Consider the following 19,403-nt stretch of genomic DNA (forward strand, 5'->3'; position numbering starts at 1 on the left):
ACCTGTGTGTGACCTGAGTTCCTCGCAGGCTGGACATGGTCTCCTCTAGGTTTTGCCGCAGGTCTGCTATGTTTTTAACAGTACGCAACCGCCTTGTCTCCGGGTCTTCCCCTGAACGAGATAGTAAAAATCAATCTCAGGCATTTACTGGCATTAAAAAAACAAAATGCAAATGTTCTTCTGAACAGAGACCTCCTGGCTACTGTAAGCGATCACACACCTGAAAGGTCCTCGATGGAGGTCTGGCTGGTCTTGGTGAAGGAAACGTCTCCACCCCTTCCTCCGGAACTGCTCTCAGTGTTCACTGTTCCCTCGCCGTCTGTTTGGGATCTAAAGGAACAAGTCGTGCTAAGGATCAAAATTGAGAAATGATTGGTTCTATACAGCTGTGAATTTTGTGGTTAATATTCAGCAAAGTGTCACGAAAGAGTTACGGTAAAACCTGATTAAGATTTAAATCTGCTGTGTTACAAGTCTTGTGACCGGGGTCCAAAATGAACGCTGGCTGAGCCCTGGACGCTAGCGAAGTTTGTCTTTGAAGGATAAATCAATAAAGTTCAGCCACTGCATTGGCTGGTGGCTTTTTGAGATGATGACGTTTGAATGCCTTGGTTATGTGCAGCCTTTGGTCTTTGCCTGATCCCAGACTTTGTCCTTGTTGACTGCTGTACACTGGCTCTGAGCGTGAGCCTCTTACAGCGCTCTACACGAAATGACAAAATCTAAACTTTCCCAGGAGCTAAATCCTCTTTTTGTTCTTATCGGCTTTTATGGGTTGAGAGAAGAAGTTGATTTTGAGCACGGATTGTGCATTTCTAATTTCTTTAATTTGCTGTCAAACATACCATTTCTGACAGGTGGAGGCGCTTTAATCCTGCTGCTAATGGCATCTGACAGGTATACAACAGAAAATGAAGTTCTGAGCGCTGATAATGACGGGTGTATTTTATTTTTTTGGAGGTGGTTAGCTGCAGGTCAGAATGTACAGAGGGATAAAGAGCAGTGGCGCAGGAAGTGTCCGGAAGCAAACGAGTGGCTGTTAGAAAGGACTTATTGAGAGCATGAGGGACCTCCTTCCTTATCACACTGGGACCGGGACAGAGGTCAGAGGCACACAACGTGTGCACACATGGGGCTGGGCCAAATATAAGGAGCAGATGAAATTTGCTGGTTAACGGTTTACAGATGGACAAACTGTAAAACAAAAATTGTGTTCTTTAAGATGCTGTCAGTGAATCAAATATTAGATATTTGATGACATGTTGTTATGAGCTTGTTACTTGAACATGTCTGGATACACAGAACCAATAAGTTACCAGCATACGACTCAAATTAATTAGTGAACAGTCATCAATATTAACCACTGACAACATCATAGTTTCAAATGGAATGGACTGAGTTTGATTTATTTATTGAGATAAACTTATGTATTTAGTATATTAATAGTTCATTCTTTCATTTTCTGTAACCGCTTGTCCTCTGGAGGGTTTTGGGGGGGGGCGGGGGGGGGGGGCTGCAGGTTTATTTATAGTGAAATATACTGTACATGCTGTGTGCAATTGTCTTTCTTTTGAATTTCTTTTATTACAGTTTTATGGAGCCTGGTTTAACTCACTGTGTTATTTCTAGCATTACCGACAACATATTTCTGGTAAAAACATGACACAGTTTCTGTCATTTGTGCATTAATGTGATCTGAATACATGAAATTGTCCTCACCTGTACATGAAAGGTGCGACGGTGGCTGTGTTGGGGTGGCTGTGGTGCTGTTGCGTCTGAGGTAGCTGCACGCTGACCGTGTTGCTGGCTGTGCTCTGTGTGCTGCCTCCTCCTGCCACAGAGGCGTTGCTGGTCTTTCCTTCTGTGGAGGCCAGGCTGGAGGTAGAGCTGGAGTGTCTGCTGTCCCTGTCTCTGTCCAGGGGGCCACGGTGCATGGCGAGACCCCCTCCTAACCGCATGCTCCGAGGCCTCTCCCCTGCCTCCTTCACTGAGGAAGCCTTGCCCCCAACTCCTGAGGCTTTGCTTCCTGGCTTTGGTATTCCGCTGTGTGCAGGGGTGGAACTCTCTTTTTTGGCCACTTTGCCCCCTTTGGGAATGAAACTGGCAATTTTGGAGGTTCTTTTGTTTGAGCCGTCAGCTTCTACAGGAACAGGTGAAGCTTCCTCCTTAGACTCGTCTCCCCTCAGCTCTGTCCTATCAGATACTGAGACGCGTTTCCCTGCCTCCTTCCCTTTCTCCTTCCCCTTCTCCTTGTCCTTGTCTTTTTCGGGGCCTTTGACAGACCCCTTCTTGGCAGTCAAAGCTCTGCTGAAAGTGCGCTGGGCAATGCCCTTCAGAGCGATTTTGGGGCTGCTGGCGGTAGTAGAGACCGTAGTACCTGCTGAGGGAGCAGCTCCATAGGCTGTCCCGTTGCTGGTCCCATGCAGCCCTGGCCTTACGTTGCCATCATCTTCCTCCAAGGGGTCGGTGTTGGAGCCAGTATCAGCTCTCTCCACCTGCCCCGCTCCGATGTGCCTAGCTTGGGCAGCATTGTCAATTTGTGCGCCATTGGAGGAGGAGGAGCTGGTGGATGATTTGGAGCCTCCTTTCGTGTTAAAGAGCTTTAGCTTCTCCAGCATTGACTTCTGACCAACAACCTTAGGTGGAGCTTCAGTTGCTGAAGCAGACTTGCAGGAGGCGTCCTTGTCCTGTTTGACGGACTGCATGGCAGACAAAGCGGAGCTCGTGGTGGAGGGAGTATGAGAAGAGGTGTGCTTGGAGCTCGTCGACTTGCTCCTCCAGGGTTTGCTGCTGCTGTTGGGCTGGGGAATGGCCGTGGAAGAGGAGGACGATGACGAGGGGGGAATCTGTGTGGAGGTAGTGGCGGGGACGCTGGCGGACAAGCTGACACTCACTGCAGATGACGGAGCATGCTCAGTCATCACCGGAGGCTGCGAGGTCATGCCCTCTGAGGAATCTGCACGAGAGGAGAGACAGTTTATTAAACAAGAATATCAAAAGATGAGGAAGGAAACAAATCAAGCTGAGGGAGGATCTGGGGGAGACAAGAAAAACCAGATGAAGAGGGCGAGTCTTCTTTGACCTCACACAAAGTGGCCTTATAAGGGCCTGGTAGTGGCCTGTGTTGATTCAGCCAAAAGTGCCATTACTATCCTTCAGGCTAACCACCAAAACTGTTAAAAACCCCTTAGCACTAACAATGAGAGAAGCCCATCACAAACTGTTTATAAAAACAATGAGGAGCAGGCTCAAGCGCTTTTATGTCTTGCCAAGCAGACCCAGTCAAGAAGCAGTACTGCTGCACTTATAAGGATTGGACTTATATGGACTGCTTTTGGTCACGGTCCCTGTGCTCTACAAAGAAACCCTGTCTGGTTACATTTGGTTACATCTCACTCCCTCATAAATTAGATTCAGAAATAGCACAAAATACAACTTGGACATTGCCAGAACAGAAAGCCCTTTCCTCAGCATGCCCCTGTAATCCTATGTTATCGACCTGTCACCTATTAAGAAGAACCTGCAGAATGTCACTCAGTAACTTCTCAACAAGGACAACAACTTACCAAGAAGAGAAGGAGCGGAACAAAAACTGAAATCCTTGGTGTAAATTAACACCCTTGTGAAAAACAATAGTATCTTGAGTGCTGCAGAGGTTGTAGATGTGTGGAGGGTTGTGTTACCAGCAACACGGACCAGTAATATTTGCATATTCAAACATTCAAACGGCCAGAAAGAGGGAGAGAGAGAGGGGGCCCGTGGAGGAAGCACTGGGCGGAATGAATCATAACACTTGGGTTGCAACGGACTCCTCTTACTTTTTGAACACAAACACACGCACACACACAAGGACATATTTATTTTAAGTCTCAACTGCTGCTGCTTCTGTTTTGTTATTTCATCGTCCAATAGCCAATAGAAATCCAGGTCCGTATTAAACATTTATTTGAACGTTTGTTTAGTTTAGCTGGGTTCTGTTTTCTCTCCACATTTAAAAAAAATTACCTATCATTACACATAATATACACCGATCATTATGACATAACATTATGACCACCTGCCTAATATTGTGTAGGTCTCCCTTGTGTCTCCAAATCAGTTGTGACTCATTAGAGAATGGACATGGGTCTTCTGAGGGTGTCCTGTGGTGTTAGTGGGGGCCTTTGGGTTGAGGGGAGGGGCCTCTGTGATCATCCCACAGATACTTGATCAGTTTGGGATCTAGTGAAGTTGGAGGCCAGGTCCATACCTTGTGATGTTTTTCATGTTTTTGTTTTTGTGTGTGTGCCTGTGTCAGCCTGCATCCTGCTGGGGATGGCTGCTGCCTGGTGTCTACGTCTAAGTAACATCCACATGAATGCCAGGTCTAGCAGTTTCCCAGCAGAACATTGTATTATCACAAGATGGTCAATATTATTTACTTATCCTGTCAGTGGTTTTAATGTTGTGGCCGATCGGTGTAAGTATACATGGTCCTGGTTCTGTTAGTAAAGTCGAAGGCCGGACAAAAGTCAGTAAACTTGATAAACAGAGTGCACAAATTCTCGGTTCTTTCAAAGCGTTTTCCCGTTACAAATCAAACTGTGATATTATTGTTTCCGTAGTGAAGGAACGAGGAAAGTTGCAGAATTAGCATAACGACAAATCATACTGGAACCAAGAGATTTGAATTGGAAAAACAATTATGTCACTACAAAAAAAGAAAGAAAGTTTAGTGCATAACTGCACTGAGAAATTGCTAAAGACATTGTGGTTGAATTTAAATTATTAAATTTCCTTTAATACGCACTAGATACACACACTGCCTATGGTCAGCATATAAGTCAGCATTCATACAGAATATTAAACACTCAACCTGCTTGTTTATCCCTTTCTCATCAGGCTCTCTACTTTACTTCATCTTTAAAGCCCCTTTCATGCCGTAATTGGAAAAACAGCACTGAGTCGCTGGCTCTCCTTTCTCCCCCTATTTAGCATTTAGGGAGAGTAGCCCGAAACAATGCGGCTATTAGGAAGTGATTAGGGCCCAATTAGCCGTGCTAGTGGTTAGCAATCGGAAAAGTGGGTCAGGTTGCTAATAGCTGCTTCCTATTGGAGGCAGCTGAATGAGAGGGGGACTTGGTGTGATTATGGAGCAGGCAGAGAAAATGAGGGGACTGGCAGAGCGGGTTTGGGATGAGTGAAGCTTTAATACAGACCAGCAGGACGGTCTGTGCTGTCCGAGAATGGGGCCAGCATAGATTTTGGGTCAGAAAGGAACAGAAGATGAAAGACGGTAGATAAAGAGGCCCTGGACACTGGGTCAGCTGGTCGCAGGCATTGCTGGACCCAGTGACCGGGACTGTCACGCTCCAGTTACGTTGCCATGGGTGAAGTAAAGCAGTCAATCTTCAACGTGTTGGGTCAGAAGTGACAGTGGTGTGATGGGATTAGACACTGTTGCACCACGAACTCAAGAATGACTTCACACAGATTCTTCTGGACAAGGTTCAGCACATAAAAACGTAAATCTGGTGCAAACAAAGCAAGGGCAGATGTCATCTTAAAGCAGTTCATGCTTTTCTGCTTCTTTAAAATTTAATCTAGCCATTTGTGCAATTAATAAAGCGGCCACAAGGTGGAGTAAAGATTTTAATTAGGCAAAAAAAGATCTTTATAGAGGACATTTATCAAGAAAATATGCTACACAACACAGGGAGCTAATGGTTTATGATGGCAATCAGCACAATCAGATGAAAAAAGCTTTTTCTGGCATACTTTGACAAATCTGGTTTTAATCACCTGGACAAAACTCACTTGAGGAAGCGATTTCCCTTCAGAAATAAACAAATAATTGCCTTAACATGGCCCAAGCACGGGTCACTAACCCCAGGACCCTTTGGAGCCTCGGGCCAAAATTCTCCGTGCCGGTAGAGCCGACTGCTTGAGGAAACATGTTGAAAGAATTTGAGTGTTTATGGTTTAACTGCTTAATTACCGCAGCCATTAGAGATTAAAATAAAAAGCAGAAAATGACAGAAGAGCAAAGCCTGAGGGCGAAACGAGCCCAGACCACCCTCTTACTTCCTGTATGCCGTAAAAACCTGTGTCGTACTCTGCGAGTCTGTTTTAGGATCAGTACAGCTGCCAGCTCCTCTCAGATCATTCCGATAGCATCAAGGCATTTCAGGAAATCCGCCAAAGTGGCCTCAGAGCTCTTTTTCACGGATCATCACACTCGTGTCGTGTGTGCACGTCCATGTGTTAATGCCTGTCTAAAACTGAGGAAAACCGTGTAATTTCATTCAAGTGTCAACACCACTGCTCCGTGTACATGTCAGTGCCTGCATGCTGTTGTTTTGCTCAACAACTCAGCAATGCCGCAACTTTGGTAAAGCAAGCCTGAAAGTAAAGCAAACGTACAGAGCTGTGTGACCACACTTGCGCACAAAAAAACAAGCAGTAAATGCGTTAAAGGCAGCGCTGGCTGACACTCTTAAGACATCACAAGTCCTTCAGCTTCTCTCACGGTTGCACTGGTCACAAGACATCAAGCTAAACCCTCTCAGTCAGTCACGACCTGAAAATGCCTTACTTATATTCAAGTTACTCACATGTATCAAGACCGAAAACACGTTTGTGTGTTAAACCCATGGTGTTTTCACATGTGCTGCATAGTAGGATCATTGTGAGAACAGCTTCTCTTGACTGGTCGGCTTTACTTGAATTACACACACTTACAAAATCATTGAATTTGCAAAAATCTGGCACAATTTGAGGCTGCAGGTGTTTGCTTACTCGTCATGTTCTGAATTCAGAGGCTTGCGCTTTCTCTCGCTCACACTCTCTCTCCGTCTCTCCCTCTCTCCCTCTCTCTCTCTCACTTCTCAGTCATTGTGCTCCAAAAAGTGAGAAGGACAGCCAGCCTTTGTGCGGAGACTGAAACTTTTTAAAGTTTCTCCACATGAATACACTCAAACAGAGACGCTACAGCTCATCAGAAGGCTATTCATTCAGCAAGGGCCACCGTGCACACACACACACGCACATCCACAAACACACAACCACAGGTGCCCCCTGCTCTGCCGGTCTCTCTGCTCTGTGTCACTTGGTCGGACACCCAGACTCTGTCACCTTATATTAACACAGAGCAGAGGAGAGGATTCAGGTCTGTTTCTCTAACTGTACAACAGTCCGGTGACATGACTCTATTCTGGTGTCAGAGCCATTGACACAGAGCAGATCTTTCCTCACAAAAGAGGCTGCAGGTGTCTCTCTCTCGAGCCATCTTCTAACTATCTTCTAATCCTGCAGCAACAGCCTTAATATTTTAAGATGGTTAATGACAGCTTAAAGCACATGAGGAAAGTCAGTAATTAGTTGAAAAAGCATCAAAAATACGTACAATTAAGTGACAGCAAATCAGAAAAACTGACTAAATCAGCCACCAAATTCCCACAGCAAAGCTTACAGTTTTCATCTGAAACTCCATAACCTGCAGTCCAAGGCAGACGTAATTTACAAGTGAAAGCTGACAAACCTGACGGGCGCTGCAGACATCCAGGAGGAACAGAGTGAGAAGTAAAGGAGAGGAGGAGATGGACAGGAGAGGAGGGAAGAGTCCCAAACCATGTCCAGCCATCAAGAGAGTGCAGGAGGGGAAGGAGGAGGAGGAGGAGGAGGAGAGTGGTGCTGTGCTACGGGAGGGGGAGGGGCTTAGCCACAGCAGGGCAATAGGGTCGACCAGTGATTCTCATCCTACCTGCAGCCATGCACGAACACAGCTGCACACCAGAATGGCAAATTTACTTTGTTTAATGTCAATAACTTAATTTAATTTCTGGAGTTTTTGTCTTTTCTGGACACACTTAACAGAAAACGAGACACATTTGCGACTGTTTTCTCTTATCTCGAGTAAACTGCTATCATCTTTCATTAACCGGCATCAGCTCCAACATGCACAACACATATCTAACCATTAACTTCCAATCCTTTTCATGCAAGTGTTCACAGCTAGTTGACACTTTCTGATCCTGGTACACACTTGTGGATATACACCTGCACACCTGCACAAATGCACACATGTCCACACAGTGTCCACTAATAAACTCCCCCATCTCCAACGTAGCCGCATGTCACATTAAATGCCCCACAGTGCTGCTCACGGTCTTGGTCCCAGTTAATTTGTCACAGATTAAACACAGACAACACACACGCACACTTTCGCTCTCTCTCACTCTTTGGCCCTGTCTCTCTCTGGGTGGTCAGAGTTCTCTGTACGTTGCAGGGTAATAAGTTTAGACTGTGAAGAGTCTATATAAAGCCTTGGCCCACTGAGCGGTGACAGAAGCTATTTCCACACTGATCCAACTAAATATACTGCCAGAGAGACTCAGTTTGTATGCTTCAAAACCCTAACACTGGGTACAACGAGTTAAAGTGGGTCAGAGCCGTTTGGAGTAAGCTCAATACAGGTCTGACTCCAATGAAAACACATGACGGCGAACACGTCTATTCTTCATTCTCAAACTCCTACGCCGCTCACACTGCACGGCCCTGTTTAAACGATGCTATCTTGTGTTGAGGTTGGTCAGTCCAGCCATTTAACATCAACAGAGCGCTAAAGTGGGAGGAGCTATTTCTACATCTTCTGCAGTGTCTGGATCACCTCCAAGGCTTGGATGGAAATAAAACAGAGGAAACTTCATCTCTGGTGGAAATGACAGGATCATTTATGAGAATTATGAGCCTTACGTACTCAAAGAAAAACAATAAAACTTGCAAGAATCATATAAAACAAAAGGTACAAAGGCAACTTGACTTGCTTGAAAGTTTCTTGAAGTGCAGCAGTGCACGCTGAGGGCTATGTGTTATTTGCTGGTATGGTTTTTAATACTTTCTCCGGGTCTCAAAGCAACTGAGCTAACTTGCATTTTAACGACAACAACAAAAAGCACCCAAGGCATTTATTATTCACCGTGAAATTATCCTAAACACAGCAAATTAAGGCTTTTAAGACCCAGGGGGTCTCTGTCCTCATTTCACTCTCTTTCTCTCTTTTAATCAAAGGCACAGGCCATCCAGGGTTATGCATACATGATGACGGGATTTACAGCCATCCAAGACCAACCCCAGGTATGAGGGTGTGTGTGTGTGTGTGTGTGTGTGTGTGTGTGGGCATGTTTGTGCACGAAGCCCACCTTTGTTCAGGTGCGAGTTGGCTTTGGTCTTGTCGCTGAAGCCCTGGCTGCGTCTGTTCCCGGCAGCACTGACCGAGCCTCTGGGAGGGATGTCACCGCCGGCAGTGGACACCCTCGTTGAAGGGCCAGGAAGTCTGATGGACAGAGTGAGAGCGGAAAGGACAGGGAGGAGGGAGGAAAGGAAAGAAAGAAGGAAAGGGGGGATATATAATCAATCCATTTTAAGTTGACATGAGAATATTCAATATGAAACTATGTTTTTGCAAGCTGCAGGAGACATGGTTTATTACACGTTCTGCTAAAACAAGCACATACCTGGTCGACAGCTTCTAAACTAAAACAGAAGGGCATCTGTAAACAAGCATTTTACATGAAAACAGTAGAGCACACAGACCTCTTTGTATTCGCAAAAACACACACACGGCAATACAAGGAGCAGTGCAAAGGTGTTCCTTATGTTATTGCAAATCTTCCAACATAATTCTTAGAGCACGTGTTTTTTAGGAAGAGGCTAAGACGGCCTGTGAACCCAAAAATAGAAGAAAAATGTTCTTCTGTTGTCCAAGAATTCTGGGACTATATTAAGAAAAGTGCCACAGAAATACATCATCATTACTCTTCACCTGCTTAGTGGAGATGTGTAGCCACAGCCACAGAGCATAGGGATTATAAAAATATCCCCCACAAGCACAGGCTTTATTTTCCCCCCCGTGAATTTGTGGTTATGCGACCTCAGTCGAAGTTCATGTGAACCGTTGTCGAGCGCTCCTACATCAGTTCGTAATATGAACTTACTGTATCGATTTCCTGAGGGAAATGTTCTCTGTTTACTCTCCAGTTGGGCTGCAAGGTCAAGTGCACCTCAAATTGATGACTACAGTAACCACAGCACCCGCGGCCTCGGTCAGTGCAGTCTTCCTTTGTGTTCTGTACTATTTTAGAGTCTTTTGTTACAGCGCTTGCTCCCAAGACAAACGTTTACATCTGGGTAATCTTCAGCCTCCGTGGTCTGCATCATAAACTCGGCTATTGTTTGCTTTTCCTGCAGCTGTCCTCCCCATGTACACCTACAGTAACCTAATGGAGACAGATAAGCTCCCAGCAGCGTGGACGGTCTTGAGTGCAGGTCCCTGGGGAGCTGTGAGCTCTACAGTCTCAGATTACACATGCTGCCCCTTTATTCCCCCACATGGATTAGACGGGATACGCCTGGCCATGGATACGCCTTGGTGAAAGTTACGACACCTTGATTTAATAAGTCAGTGTGTTTCCTTTAGTGAGGTGTGTGTAAGGCAGGTTGTAATCTAACCAGGCCGTGGCACACAGACTGCTAATGAAATGCTAATTCACCAGTGGCGACATCATCATCATCATCATCATCATCATCATCTTGGGACTGTGAGGCGGATGCTGATAAGCAGATTATAGCTCTGCCACTCAACTCTCGTATATACACATTATAGAAACTCATTTCCGGTGTGCCATTCACTTTGACTGACCATTATTTATCTAGCCATTTTAAGGTAATAGCTTTAACCACATTATGTAGACGAGAGCAGCCTAGGATCGTGCGGTTTTCAATTACAGAAGGGCCAGTGAGTCTGTGCTTTTTCCCCAACAGACTTGGGCTGGGAAGAAATAATCATTCATATTGGTTAGTTAGAATAGTTAGACTCTTAAGCTTCTTCAAACTCGCTGCCCCTATTTTGTAAAATATATAGTTTAGTAAAATATGTGTTTGATAAAACACTTTATTGGCCACCGAGAAGAGATGCGTGCTGCATTTCCTTTCTTTACTTTGATTCTAACACACTGTCTGTGTTTAATCAGTAATTTACTCAAATGTAATACTGTGCAAGGAATCTTTGCACTCAGAAAACGCTCATCTGAGAAATTGAGATTGATAGTACTTGGCACACTGCCCCTTCTTTGGGAGCTTGGGGACAATGATTGGCCTGAAACTAACTGGATGTTCTGTATATGGATGTTTTGGGGTTTTTTCATACCCATTTCATACCCATTTTAAAATGTTTGATGACCCTGATGAAGTCCAAAGGTTGAAAAGCATTGGTTTGATAAAGTTGTTTCATATACTACAAGTGTTTTCGACCACTTCGTCCCAACCAAACATGACAAAAAAAGTCCTTGCTGCATTTTCAGACATTTCCCTGTTTGACAATTTTAACCGGGGGAATTTAAAAAATGAAAACTTCAGAAAAGAACTTGAGTGGAACGAGATACAAGGGGAGTTTCATCTTATAGTTACACATGCGGAACAGCAGATGGCGCCACTGCATCGCGGTGGAGAGGAGCTCAGTTGGGGCAGGTGCAAAGGAAAACAAGTCTTGGACAGGCAGCATGCAAAAAAACCCAAAAAAAAACACATCCTACAATCAAGGTGCATTATCATATCATATGCCACTGCATGCTAAAACATGGCACATGTGGAAAAAAAGAGACTTGAGTTAAATTTCAGTGACACGCTGTCATATTACAGACAGAAATTCCTGCCACAGATTCTTTCTGAGTTAATTATTAATGTCACATTATATGGGGTGGATGTTCTTGTCAAGCAAAAGCCCTTTACACACAAGCGCACACACACACACACACTTACTTAAGGGTTATCTAAAGGTCTTTCACAGCCCATTTAGCAGGCTTGCCAAATGAGGCGCGCTGCCAGACAGACAGGGCCGTCCGAAAATGGGAGCCTGGAGCTTTAGTTCCTATCTGCTCAACGCTACCACTCATGCATAATAGATAGTGCTTGTAGTAGAGATTGCCCTTAATCACAGACAAAGAAACAACACTAAACTCATTTCAGTACAAAAGAAAGGCTGTTCTTGATTAGGGACAATTTCTACCTTCCTATTTCCAGGAATGGGACAGAACAGGAGGTGTGGTGAGGGAAAGAAAGGAAGGGTGGGCAAGAAATCAGAAATGCAGAAGAAGCTGACCTAGAGGTCTTTTTCTGACCAAGGGAAAACTTGAGTAGTTTACTCTGACACCCATCCCTAGAGGAGAAGACAAAAGAGGAGAGATGTGGAAGAGGACAGGAAGAAAGAGGTCAGATGTAGAGTTATAAATGACTGGTAGTGAAGATGGAAATGTCAAAATTATGGATTAGAACAGAAGAAACATCAAGAAAGTGGAGACAAAATCATTCACTTATTTTTACGGTTAAGTTCTTCATCATTTCCCAGAAGGGGCTAGGCGTGCCTCACCTGGACTGCATCTCGGCCTGTGCTGCTTTCTGGGCTGCGAGGGTGTGAGTCCCATGCGGAGAGTGGCTGAGCTGGGCCGGGGCGCTGCTCTGCTGGCTCAGGGGCGGGTGCGTGCTCTGAGACTGGGCCGTGGGTGGGCCGGCAGGCTGGGAGTTTTGCCGGTGGGCCTGCTGCTGCTGCTGTTTGTAGCGGGACAAGCTGAAGAAGAGGCCGAGGATGGCTTTCAGATTGCCATTTCGAATCTCTGGAGACCGGACAGACAGGCAATGTGAGGCGTTAAAGAAGGGAAAGGAAGATGGAGAAAAAGGTGAAGACGGTCAGAAAAAAATAGAAGGTGAAGGTTTCAGGAATCTGAACATACACATACATTGCGAGGCTATACAGGAATGATTTGTTCCTTTATTGCTCTCCCGGCTTAGCCTTGATTTATCGGCAATAGATCTGTGCGGAGCCAACATCACGACCTAAACGAGTGGCCTTCGCTATCGTAAGCAGTCACACTTGTGCAATACAGTGATGGCACCGTAATTATGCTGCTGTATGATCATTGAACTGATTGAGGCAGACGGAGGGTAGATTTTCTTTGCTTGTCACGCCATTGAGAGAGGGGAGGACAAGGAAGGACATTAGGGATCAATCACAGTTGATGCAATCTGCGTCAACATAGGGTAAATCTGATGCAAGCATAAACCTTTCTTTGGCAAAAGTACTATAAAAAAAAAATAAGAATATTAATGACAACTAGACTGGGAGGTTTCTGATTGGGCAAAAGTGACGCATATGATTTTAACACGAGCAAATGGAGTTAAATTTGAAGTTATAAGTTGACTTTAAAGCAATTTTTTCTGCATTTTAAAACAAATTCTGCCTAATTTGCTGCCTGCTGCTGCCTTTAGATCTCATTCACAGTCTAGAGACTTGACAGCATGTCTTTCTTGCCGTCGGGGGACAATGTTGTCCGCTGAGACATCTTTCTAGTCATTAAGGTTTGCATTATTACCAGCACTATTATTATTATTCCTTGTGTGGGTAACATGATGTTAACATTTACGGTGAAATATAGTACATTCAAACATCATTATCCTGGACTGTAGGCTTTCTGGTACATTAGCTCTGTGTATGGTATAATCAGCCCTCATCAAAGTGCTGTTGGGCGTGATGCTTCCCGGCAAAAGAGCTTGCCAATAAAAAAAAAGCTTCAATCTATCAAGCTTCCATTGTTTTGTTGAATGAACAGGTCCGGTCTGAGCTAGTTTTAGGGATACCTCTCTTGTTCCAGTGAGTCCAGCTTACCTTCTGCAGACAGACCCTGGATGTTGACTCCTTTGGCTGCCAGGAAACTGAGGCAGGCGTCTATGTTCTCAATCTGGACGGAAACAGACAGACACCGCTGTAAGAGCCTGCACACACACTGTGCATTTGCATTCAAATTTGTGTGATGTGAGGAAGCATGCTGGTTTTGCATGCTTCGCATAAGTGCGCAACAACAACATCTGAATCCACCAGAACAAAAGTCTATCACAATATGAACAGTAGAGCTGAACAACGACAGACTGTGTGCCCTTTAAGAAGCAGTGATATGAAACGTTCAGGAGCAATGAAAATACAGTACAGACGTATGCAGTTATGATGGGAAACTTAATCTATTTCCATTTACTGGACTGTCTTTAGCTGTCCAGTAAATGGAAACATTGATTTCATGTCATAGATAAAGTACTTTATTCTCCTCCACGAGCGTTAAAGTGGGTCGAGAAAAAATGGTGTCCGTGAATCTAAATTTGTGCCAAGTACATTTGAATGATGGAAGCAGCAAATCTTGAAGATACAGACAGAACTGGAACAAAACCCTCAATTTTTTTCTGATTGAATTTGATTCTGATGTGTAATGTGTTCACATCATATTTAATTCAGACCATAAGACGAAAACATATGGTTTTGGTACCACAATATAACAAGTATAAACCCTGTCACTAGTGAATACTAGAAAGCTTTCTACACTGACAGTTGATATTGTGTTGTGCAGTGCCCAAGAAGTCATTATGGCCACATGGTGACAAAGCCGAAACAGGATTCAAACCAGGAGCTCACTTTCGTCAGCGGAGCTACAGGGAAGCAAACCATCTATGGCGACTCAGTTGCTATGACAGCAGCCTTGGCAACCTGAACAGACTGCTGAGCTGTCACCGGCCTGCGAGAGGATTTGATAGGCAGACAGGCTTTGTTTAGAGACCACGTGACCCATTATGCACAGAATCTGCCGGCTGGCACACGTAATCATAAAGTAATCCACATAAAACAAGTCACCTCAGACAAATGACTGCCCGATCAAAGTGTACCAACTGCTGTTGTCGATGAGCAAACACACGAGGTACACACACAAAAGATATCAATATGGCACAGTTGATGCTCTCTCGGATTACATATAGAGGTAGACTCTATCACATCTGTAGACCTGGCACTCTCGGAAAAGCTATTAACTTAAGAATTGACTGTGAAAATGGACAATTTACAGTATGCACAAAGGTTAAAGAGGTGCTAAATCAACTTAGAGTGACATTTACTGCAAGTGAGTGTAGATTTATAACACATTACGGGTTAACCTCCAACTTACATGAAACCCATTCTGAAAGTACACAAGCTCATATGCAATCTCACAGCCAAGCGAGTACAGATATAGAGCTCTAAGTGGTTTCAAAATACATACAAACTGCGTCTTTTATAAACGAGGCCTGCAAGTGTGGGCTGCAAACGGGAGGGTCCCGTTGACTAAAGATTAATGACATGATTGCACTTAATATGCACTGACTAAATATAGCTTGACCTACGGCTCCCACTGTGGTTCTCCTGTTAGGAAGTTTCCGGCTGTGAGGTGTGAAGCTGAAGTAAAAACTCATTTACATTTGCTTCTGTTAAAATATGTAAACGTCTACTGACTGCCGGTAAAACCGTGAGTGTATTAGTAAAGCTGTAATTCCAAATCGAGAAAGCCAAAGGAAGTCTTTTACTGATGTTAAATCCACTGTTATTGCTCCTTCAGTACTTCTATTAGATAAAAATACAGATGCATCCTTTGCTATATTAACAAGATTACCACTTTCAGTAATGACTAACAAAGCTACTTCTTACTGCTTCATGCATCACCTTCCAGTTTAAAAGATTAAAGAGATGATTATTAAATCGTCTCATAGTTAAACCTGCCTACCTATCTGAGCCATGTCTGCATGTGAAGAGGCCAGTTGACTTCCGGTCACTGACTGAGCTGAAACTGCACCGCTGCCCCTGCTGTCATTTCTGTTACCTCTGACCTGAGAAACAGCTGTCAGCGGCTTGACATATGCTGTCCTTCGAGGTGATGCAGCGGAAAAAAAAAAAAGCTTCCGAACAGCAGGAATGCAGACCACGGTCCTCTCTAAATACCACAGCCTCCCTAAAAATAAACCTCTCTGTGAAACACCCCTCTAACCCCAGAGTCTTTCTTTAATACCCCGGACCTAAACCTCACTTGAGTGACTGAACCGCGCTCAAACAGCCCCAAATTCCCTGTTATGGAGGAAGCTTAAATAGCAGCAGCCTTCAGAAAGTACGCCTCAGTGAGATACCCCATCATAAATGCCAGGCCCGTCCTGCTGAGATGCACCCCAGACACGCCTCCCGGGGGGGTAAAAATACTGAAACCTCTTGCTATTTAAAACCTGTATGGACAAGAGCTCAGAAAAGCCAGAGGAACATCACTCAGTGACAGGCTCCCTTCAGCTACAGAGCCACAGACATCCACTCGGTCAGGTCTTATTATTTAATTACATTAGCGATCAGTAAGAAGGGAAAAAAGAGACTGCAGCATGTCCCTGGTCTTTCACTGATCAGGAGTTGTGATTTTGTATTTAGCAGGGCGCTCTAGTGACCCGAGAAGTTAAAGCCACTCTTCTTCAAGTAGTCAAAAGTCATCATCACAACATCACAAGTTTGAGTTTGGCCAGGAATCTACTTCATACTGCAGTACATGTCTTCACTTTTCTTCCTAAAGAAAATAACCTACAGGCTTACTGAAAAACGCCTTTGCTAAACATCATCAACAAGAACAAGAAAATCTCAGTTCAGTGTATGATATTTTTGACTGCAGAAGCTGTTCAACCGCTCACTCTTCTCGAGTTACTCTTTGCTTCTCCTCAAACTTTATTGTCAAGACAAAAGGAGTAAGCCATTGTCCTTCACATTAACAAAACCTTAAGGGAGAATCTACTGATCATCAGAACAACCTCTATACAACAGAGAAACCTCCAACAGCCAGCTGCTCTCCAGATGTATGTGTAAGCTCCTACCTGCCTGAGTCTGTTCCTGCAGAGTGACTGCTCTGCCTCTGCCCGGCTTCACACCTCAATCCACTGTCACCTCCTGCTCAGCTCCGGCTCCCGGCAGCAGCAGCACAGGGCCGGCCAGCCAGCAGCCCTCTGAACAAACACTTCCTCCCATCACAGGGCTGCTATTGTTGTGTGTGTGTGTGTGATACAGAAAGCGCAAGCGAGAGAGAGAGAGAGAGAGAGAGAGAGAGAGAGAGAGAGGGAGGGAAAGCTAGAGGGAGAGAGGGAGGGGAGTGTGTGTGTGAGCAAGAGCATTACATGTCTGAAGCAGGATTTCACTGATAGCTTTTGAAGACTGATATTGAGGCTGATATTTTTAAACCAAAGCAAGTCTGGAGCTGTGCAATTGTGCATTGAAATGACTGCTTTAATGTGAGTTTTTCAGTGTTTTGCATCGATTCTTCTTGTTATCAGACTGAGCAAAGCCTCCAAAGCATGCTTAACAGAACCGGAGAGAGATCAACGGGACAAGTTGACTGAACTATAAAAAGAAACTTAATTGATAAGATACTTTTACCAGACATTTACCCTGTGTATTATTAGTATATTTTATATTGTTCTCATTTGTTAGTTGGACTTAGGTTTATGTTTTTTTTGCACCAAACACCATCAGATGACAAGTCTGCTTTACCACCTCTTTTGGTAGAGGCATAAAACAATTTATAACCGTACTTTTGTTGAAGGAAAAAAGTAAAGGAAACATGGCAATATCTCTACAACAATCACAGACGTTGGAAATGATTTAGACAGTGGTTGATACAAACCTTTGCTCTGGATGTAAAACTGAAAGTACGAGTGATTAAATTGCTGTTAACGAAAAGGCCAAACCAGAAGTTGGTGAGTAAACCGAGAAGTAAATTCATGATTTTACTGCTCCCCGTCCAAATAAGTTTGACTAACCTGAGGGTTTATTTAAGCTAGTTTCACTTAATTAAAATGATGTCCCTTGTATTCCCAGTCGTTATAAACTCTGTGAACCCAATGATTGTTTTAGTGATAGAGAAAAATGAACCCTGAAGTTCTAATAAAGATAATTACTTGTTAAAATAACATCATGAAACACGTGAATATGTTCTGATTAGGGAGAAAACACCTTCAGACTGTTATTAATAACAAGATTGGCTCATTTTGAATATTTCAGAAAAGAAAAAAAATCGAAATACACCAACCAGGCATAACATTATGACCATCTTCCTAATATTGTGCCTCTAAAACAGTTGTGACTCATCAGAGAATGGACATAGGCCTTCTGAGGGTGTCCTGTGGTGTCTGGCAACCGAATGTTGTTAGTGGGAGACTCTGGGTCCTATGGGTTGAGGGGAGGGGCCTCTGTGGATCTGGCTTGTTCCAGTGCATCCCACATATACTTGATCAATTTGCGATCTAGGGAATTTGGAGGCCAGGTCTTGTTTTGTTTTTCATGTTTTTTGAGTTGTTCCATTGTGCTAGGGATGGCTGCTGCCGTCAAGGAGTGTCATTGCTATGGGGTGGGGGTGCCTGGTCTGGTCTAGGTGGGTGCTACATGTCTAAGTAACATCCACATGAATGCCAGGTCCAAAAGTTCCTCAGCAGAACACTGTACTGTCACAAGATGGTCAGTGTTATTCACTTCTCCTGTCAGTGGTCATAATGTTGTGGCTAATCGGAGTATATTCCATCTTGTCTGACTCTAACGGGACCACACCAGCCTCTTTGCCTAAAGCTCTGCGTCATTTGACTCCGACTGTCGACATCTGAGGAATCTGTGCACGTAATGAGGCCGTAAGGCAACATGTGAGAGTGTGCGTGTGTCTGCACATCCGTGTATGTGTCTGAATAACTGCGAGGTTAAGTCTGTCAGTACGGGCCCACACATACTTTCACCCTCAGAGGAGGTTTCACAGATTACAGCTACCAGCTCACCTACAGAACTCTGACATCTGCCTAAATAATTCTCCCTATCTTGACAGGAGATGTGTGCCAACATTTCAACACCTCAGAGACGTGCTGGATTTCACTGCTTATCGAGAAAAAAAAAAATGACACACCAGCAGCTATAATACACACACACATCATGATGCAATATGATACGCATGTAGAATTAACAAGCAGAATATTGTGCATTTTTGCATGTGAAAATCCATATTTATAGAGTTTGTCTTGTATGTTTTATGCATGTTTTTAATCATGTTACATTCACATTGCGTATTTTCTCTTTCAGTTAATCATATTCAGAAACACTGTTATCTCCCTACAGGATGAACTGATTTATTGACTGTCATGTTAATGCAGGATGTTGTAACCTCAGGCTGATATCAGCTTTCACAAACAAAAATAAAAATGTCCTCTAGCTCTCTTCCTCAGCATTTCCCTGCTGAACTGTGAACTGAAAAATTACTTTAATTTGTTTTCTGGGTTCTTCTTTTCAGAATGCTTCTGAAACTTGCTTTAATTTCAGATGAACTGATTTTCCATTTCTGGAGGAATTCCTACTGAAAACTGTATTTCCCTATATTTCCCATGAATTTCCCATGAATGGACTAATTGTTGCTGCAGCGGATGACGCACTTATGCAACAGATAATCAATGTAAGCACAAGACTTGGACAAAATAACATGAACACCTTGTTGTGCATTACGGGATCACAGAGGGAGTTTTTGTTG

The 19,403-nt window shown here is 44.0% G+C and overlaps 1 protein-coding gene across 1 annotated transcript in view; it reads right to left on the reverse strand.

Moving 5' to 3' along the window:
* Nucleotides 1-19,403, reverse strand: part of nav2a (neuron navigator 2a) — a 95,521-nt gene that overhangs the window by 44,921 nt on the left and 31,197 nt on the right. The window contains exons 4-10 of the mRNA XM_084541374.1: nucleotides 13,697-13,769; nucleotides 12,404-12,647; nucleotides 12,137-12,193; nucleotides 9,180-9,313; nucleotides 1,720-2,956; nucleotides 221-330; nucleotides 3-111 (exon numbers count right to left, since the gene is read on the reverse strand). Of these exons, the coding sequence (XP_084397500.1) occupies nucleotides 3-111; nucleotides 221-330; nucleotides 1,720-2,956; nucleotides 9,180-9,313; nucleotides 12,137-12,193; nucleotides 12,404-12,647; nucleotides 13,697-13,769 (1,964 nt within the window). The remainder of the gene's footprint in view (nucleotides 1-2; nucleotides 112-220; nucleotides 331-1,719; nucleotides 2,957-9,179; nucleotides 9,314-12,136; nucleotides 12,194-12,403; nucleotides 12,648-13,696; nucleotides 13,770-19,403) is intronic.

The sequence above is a fragment of the Chelon labrosus genome, assembly GCF_963514085.1.
Source record: "Chelon labrosus genome assembly, chromosome: 3".
NCBI classification, from domain to species: Eukaryota; Metazoa; Chordata; class Actinopteri; order Mugiliformes; family Mugilidae; genus Chelon; species Chelon labrosus.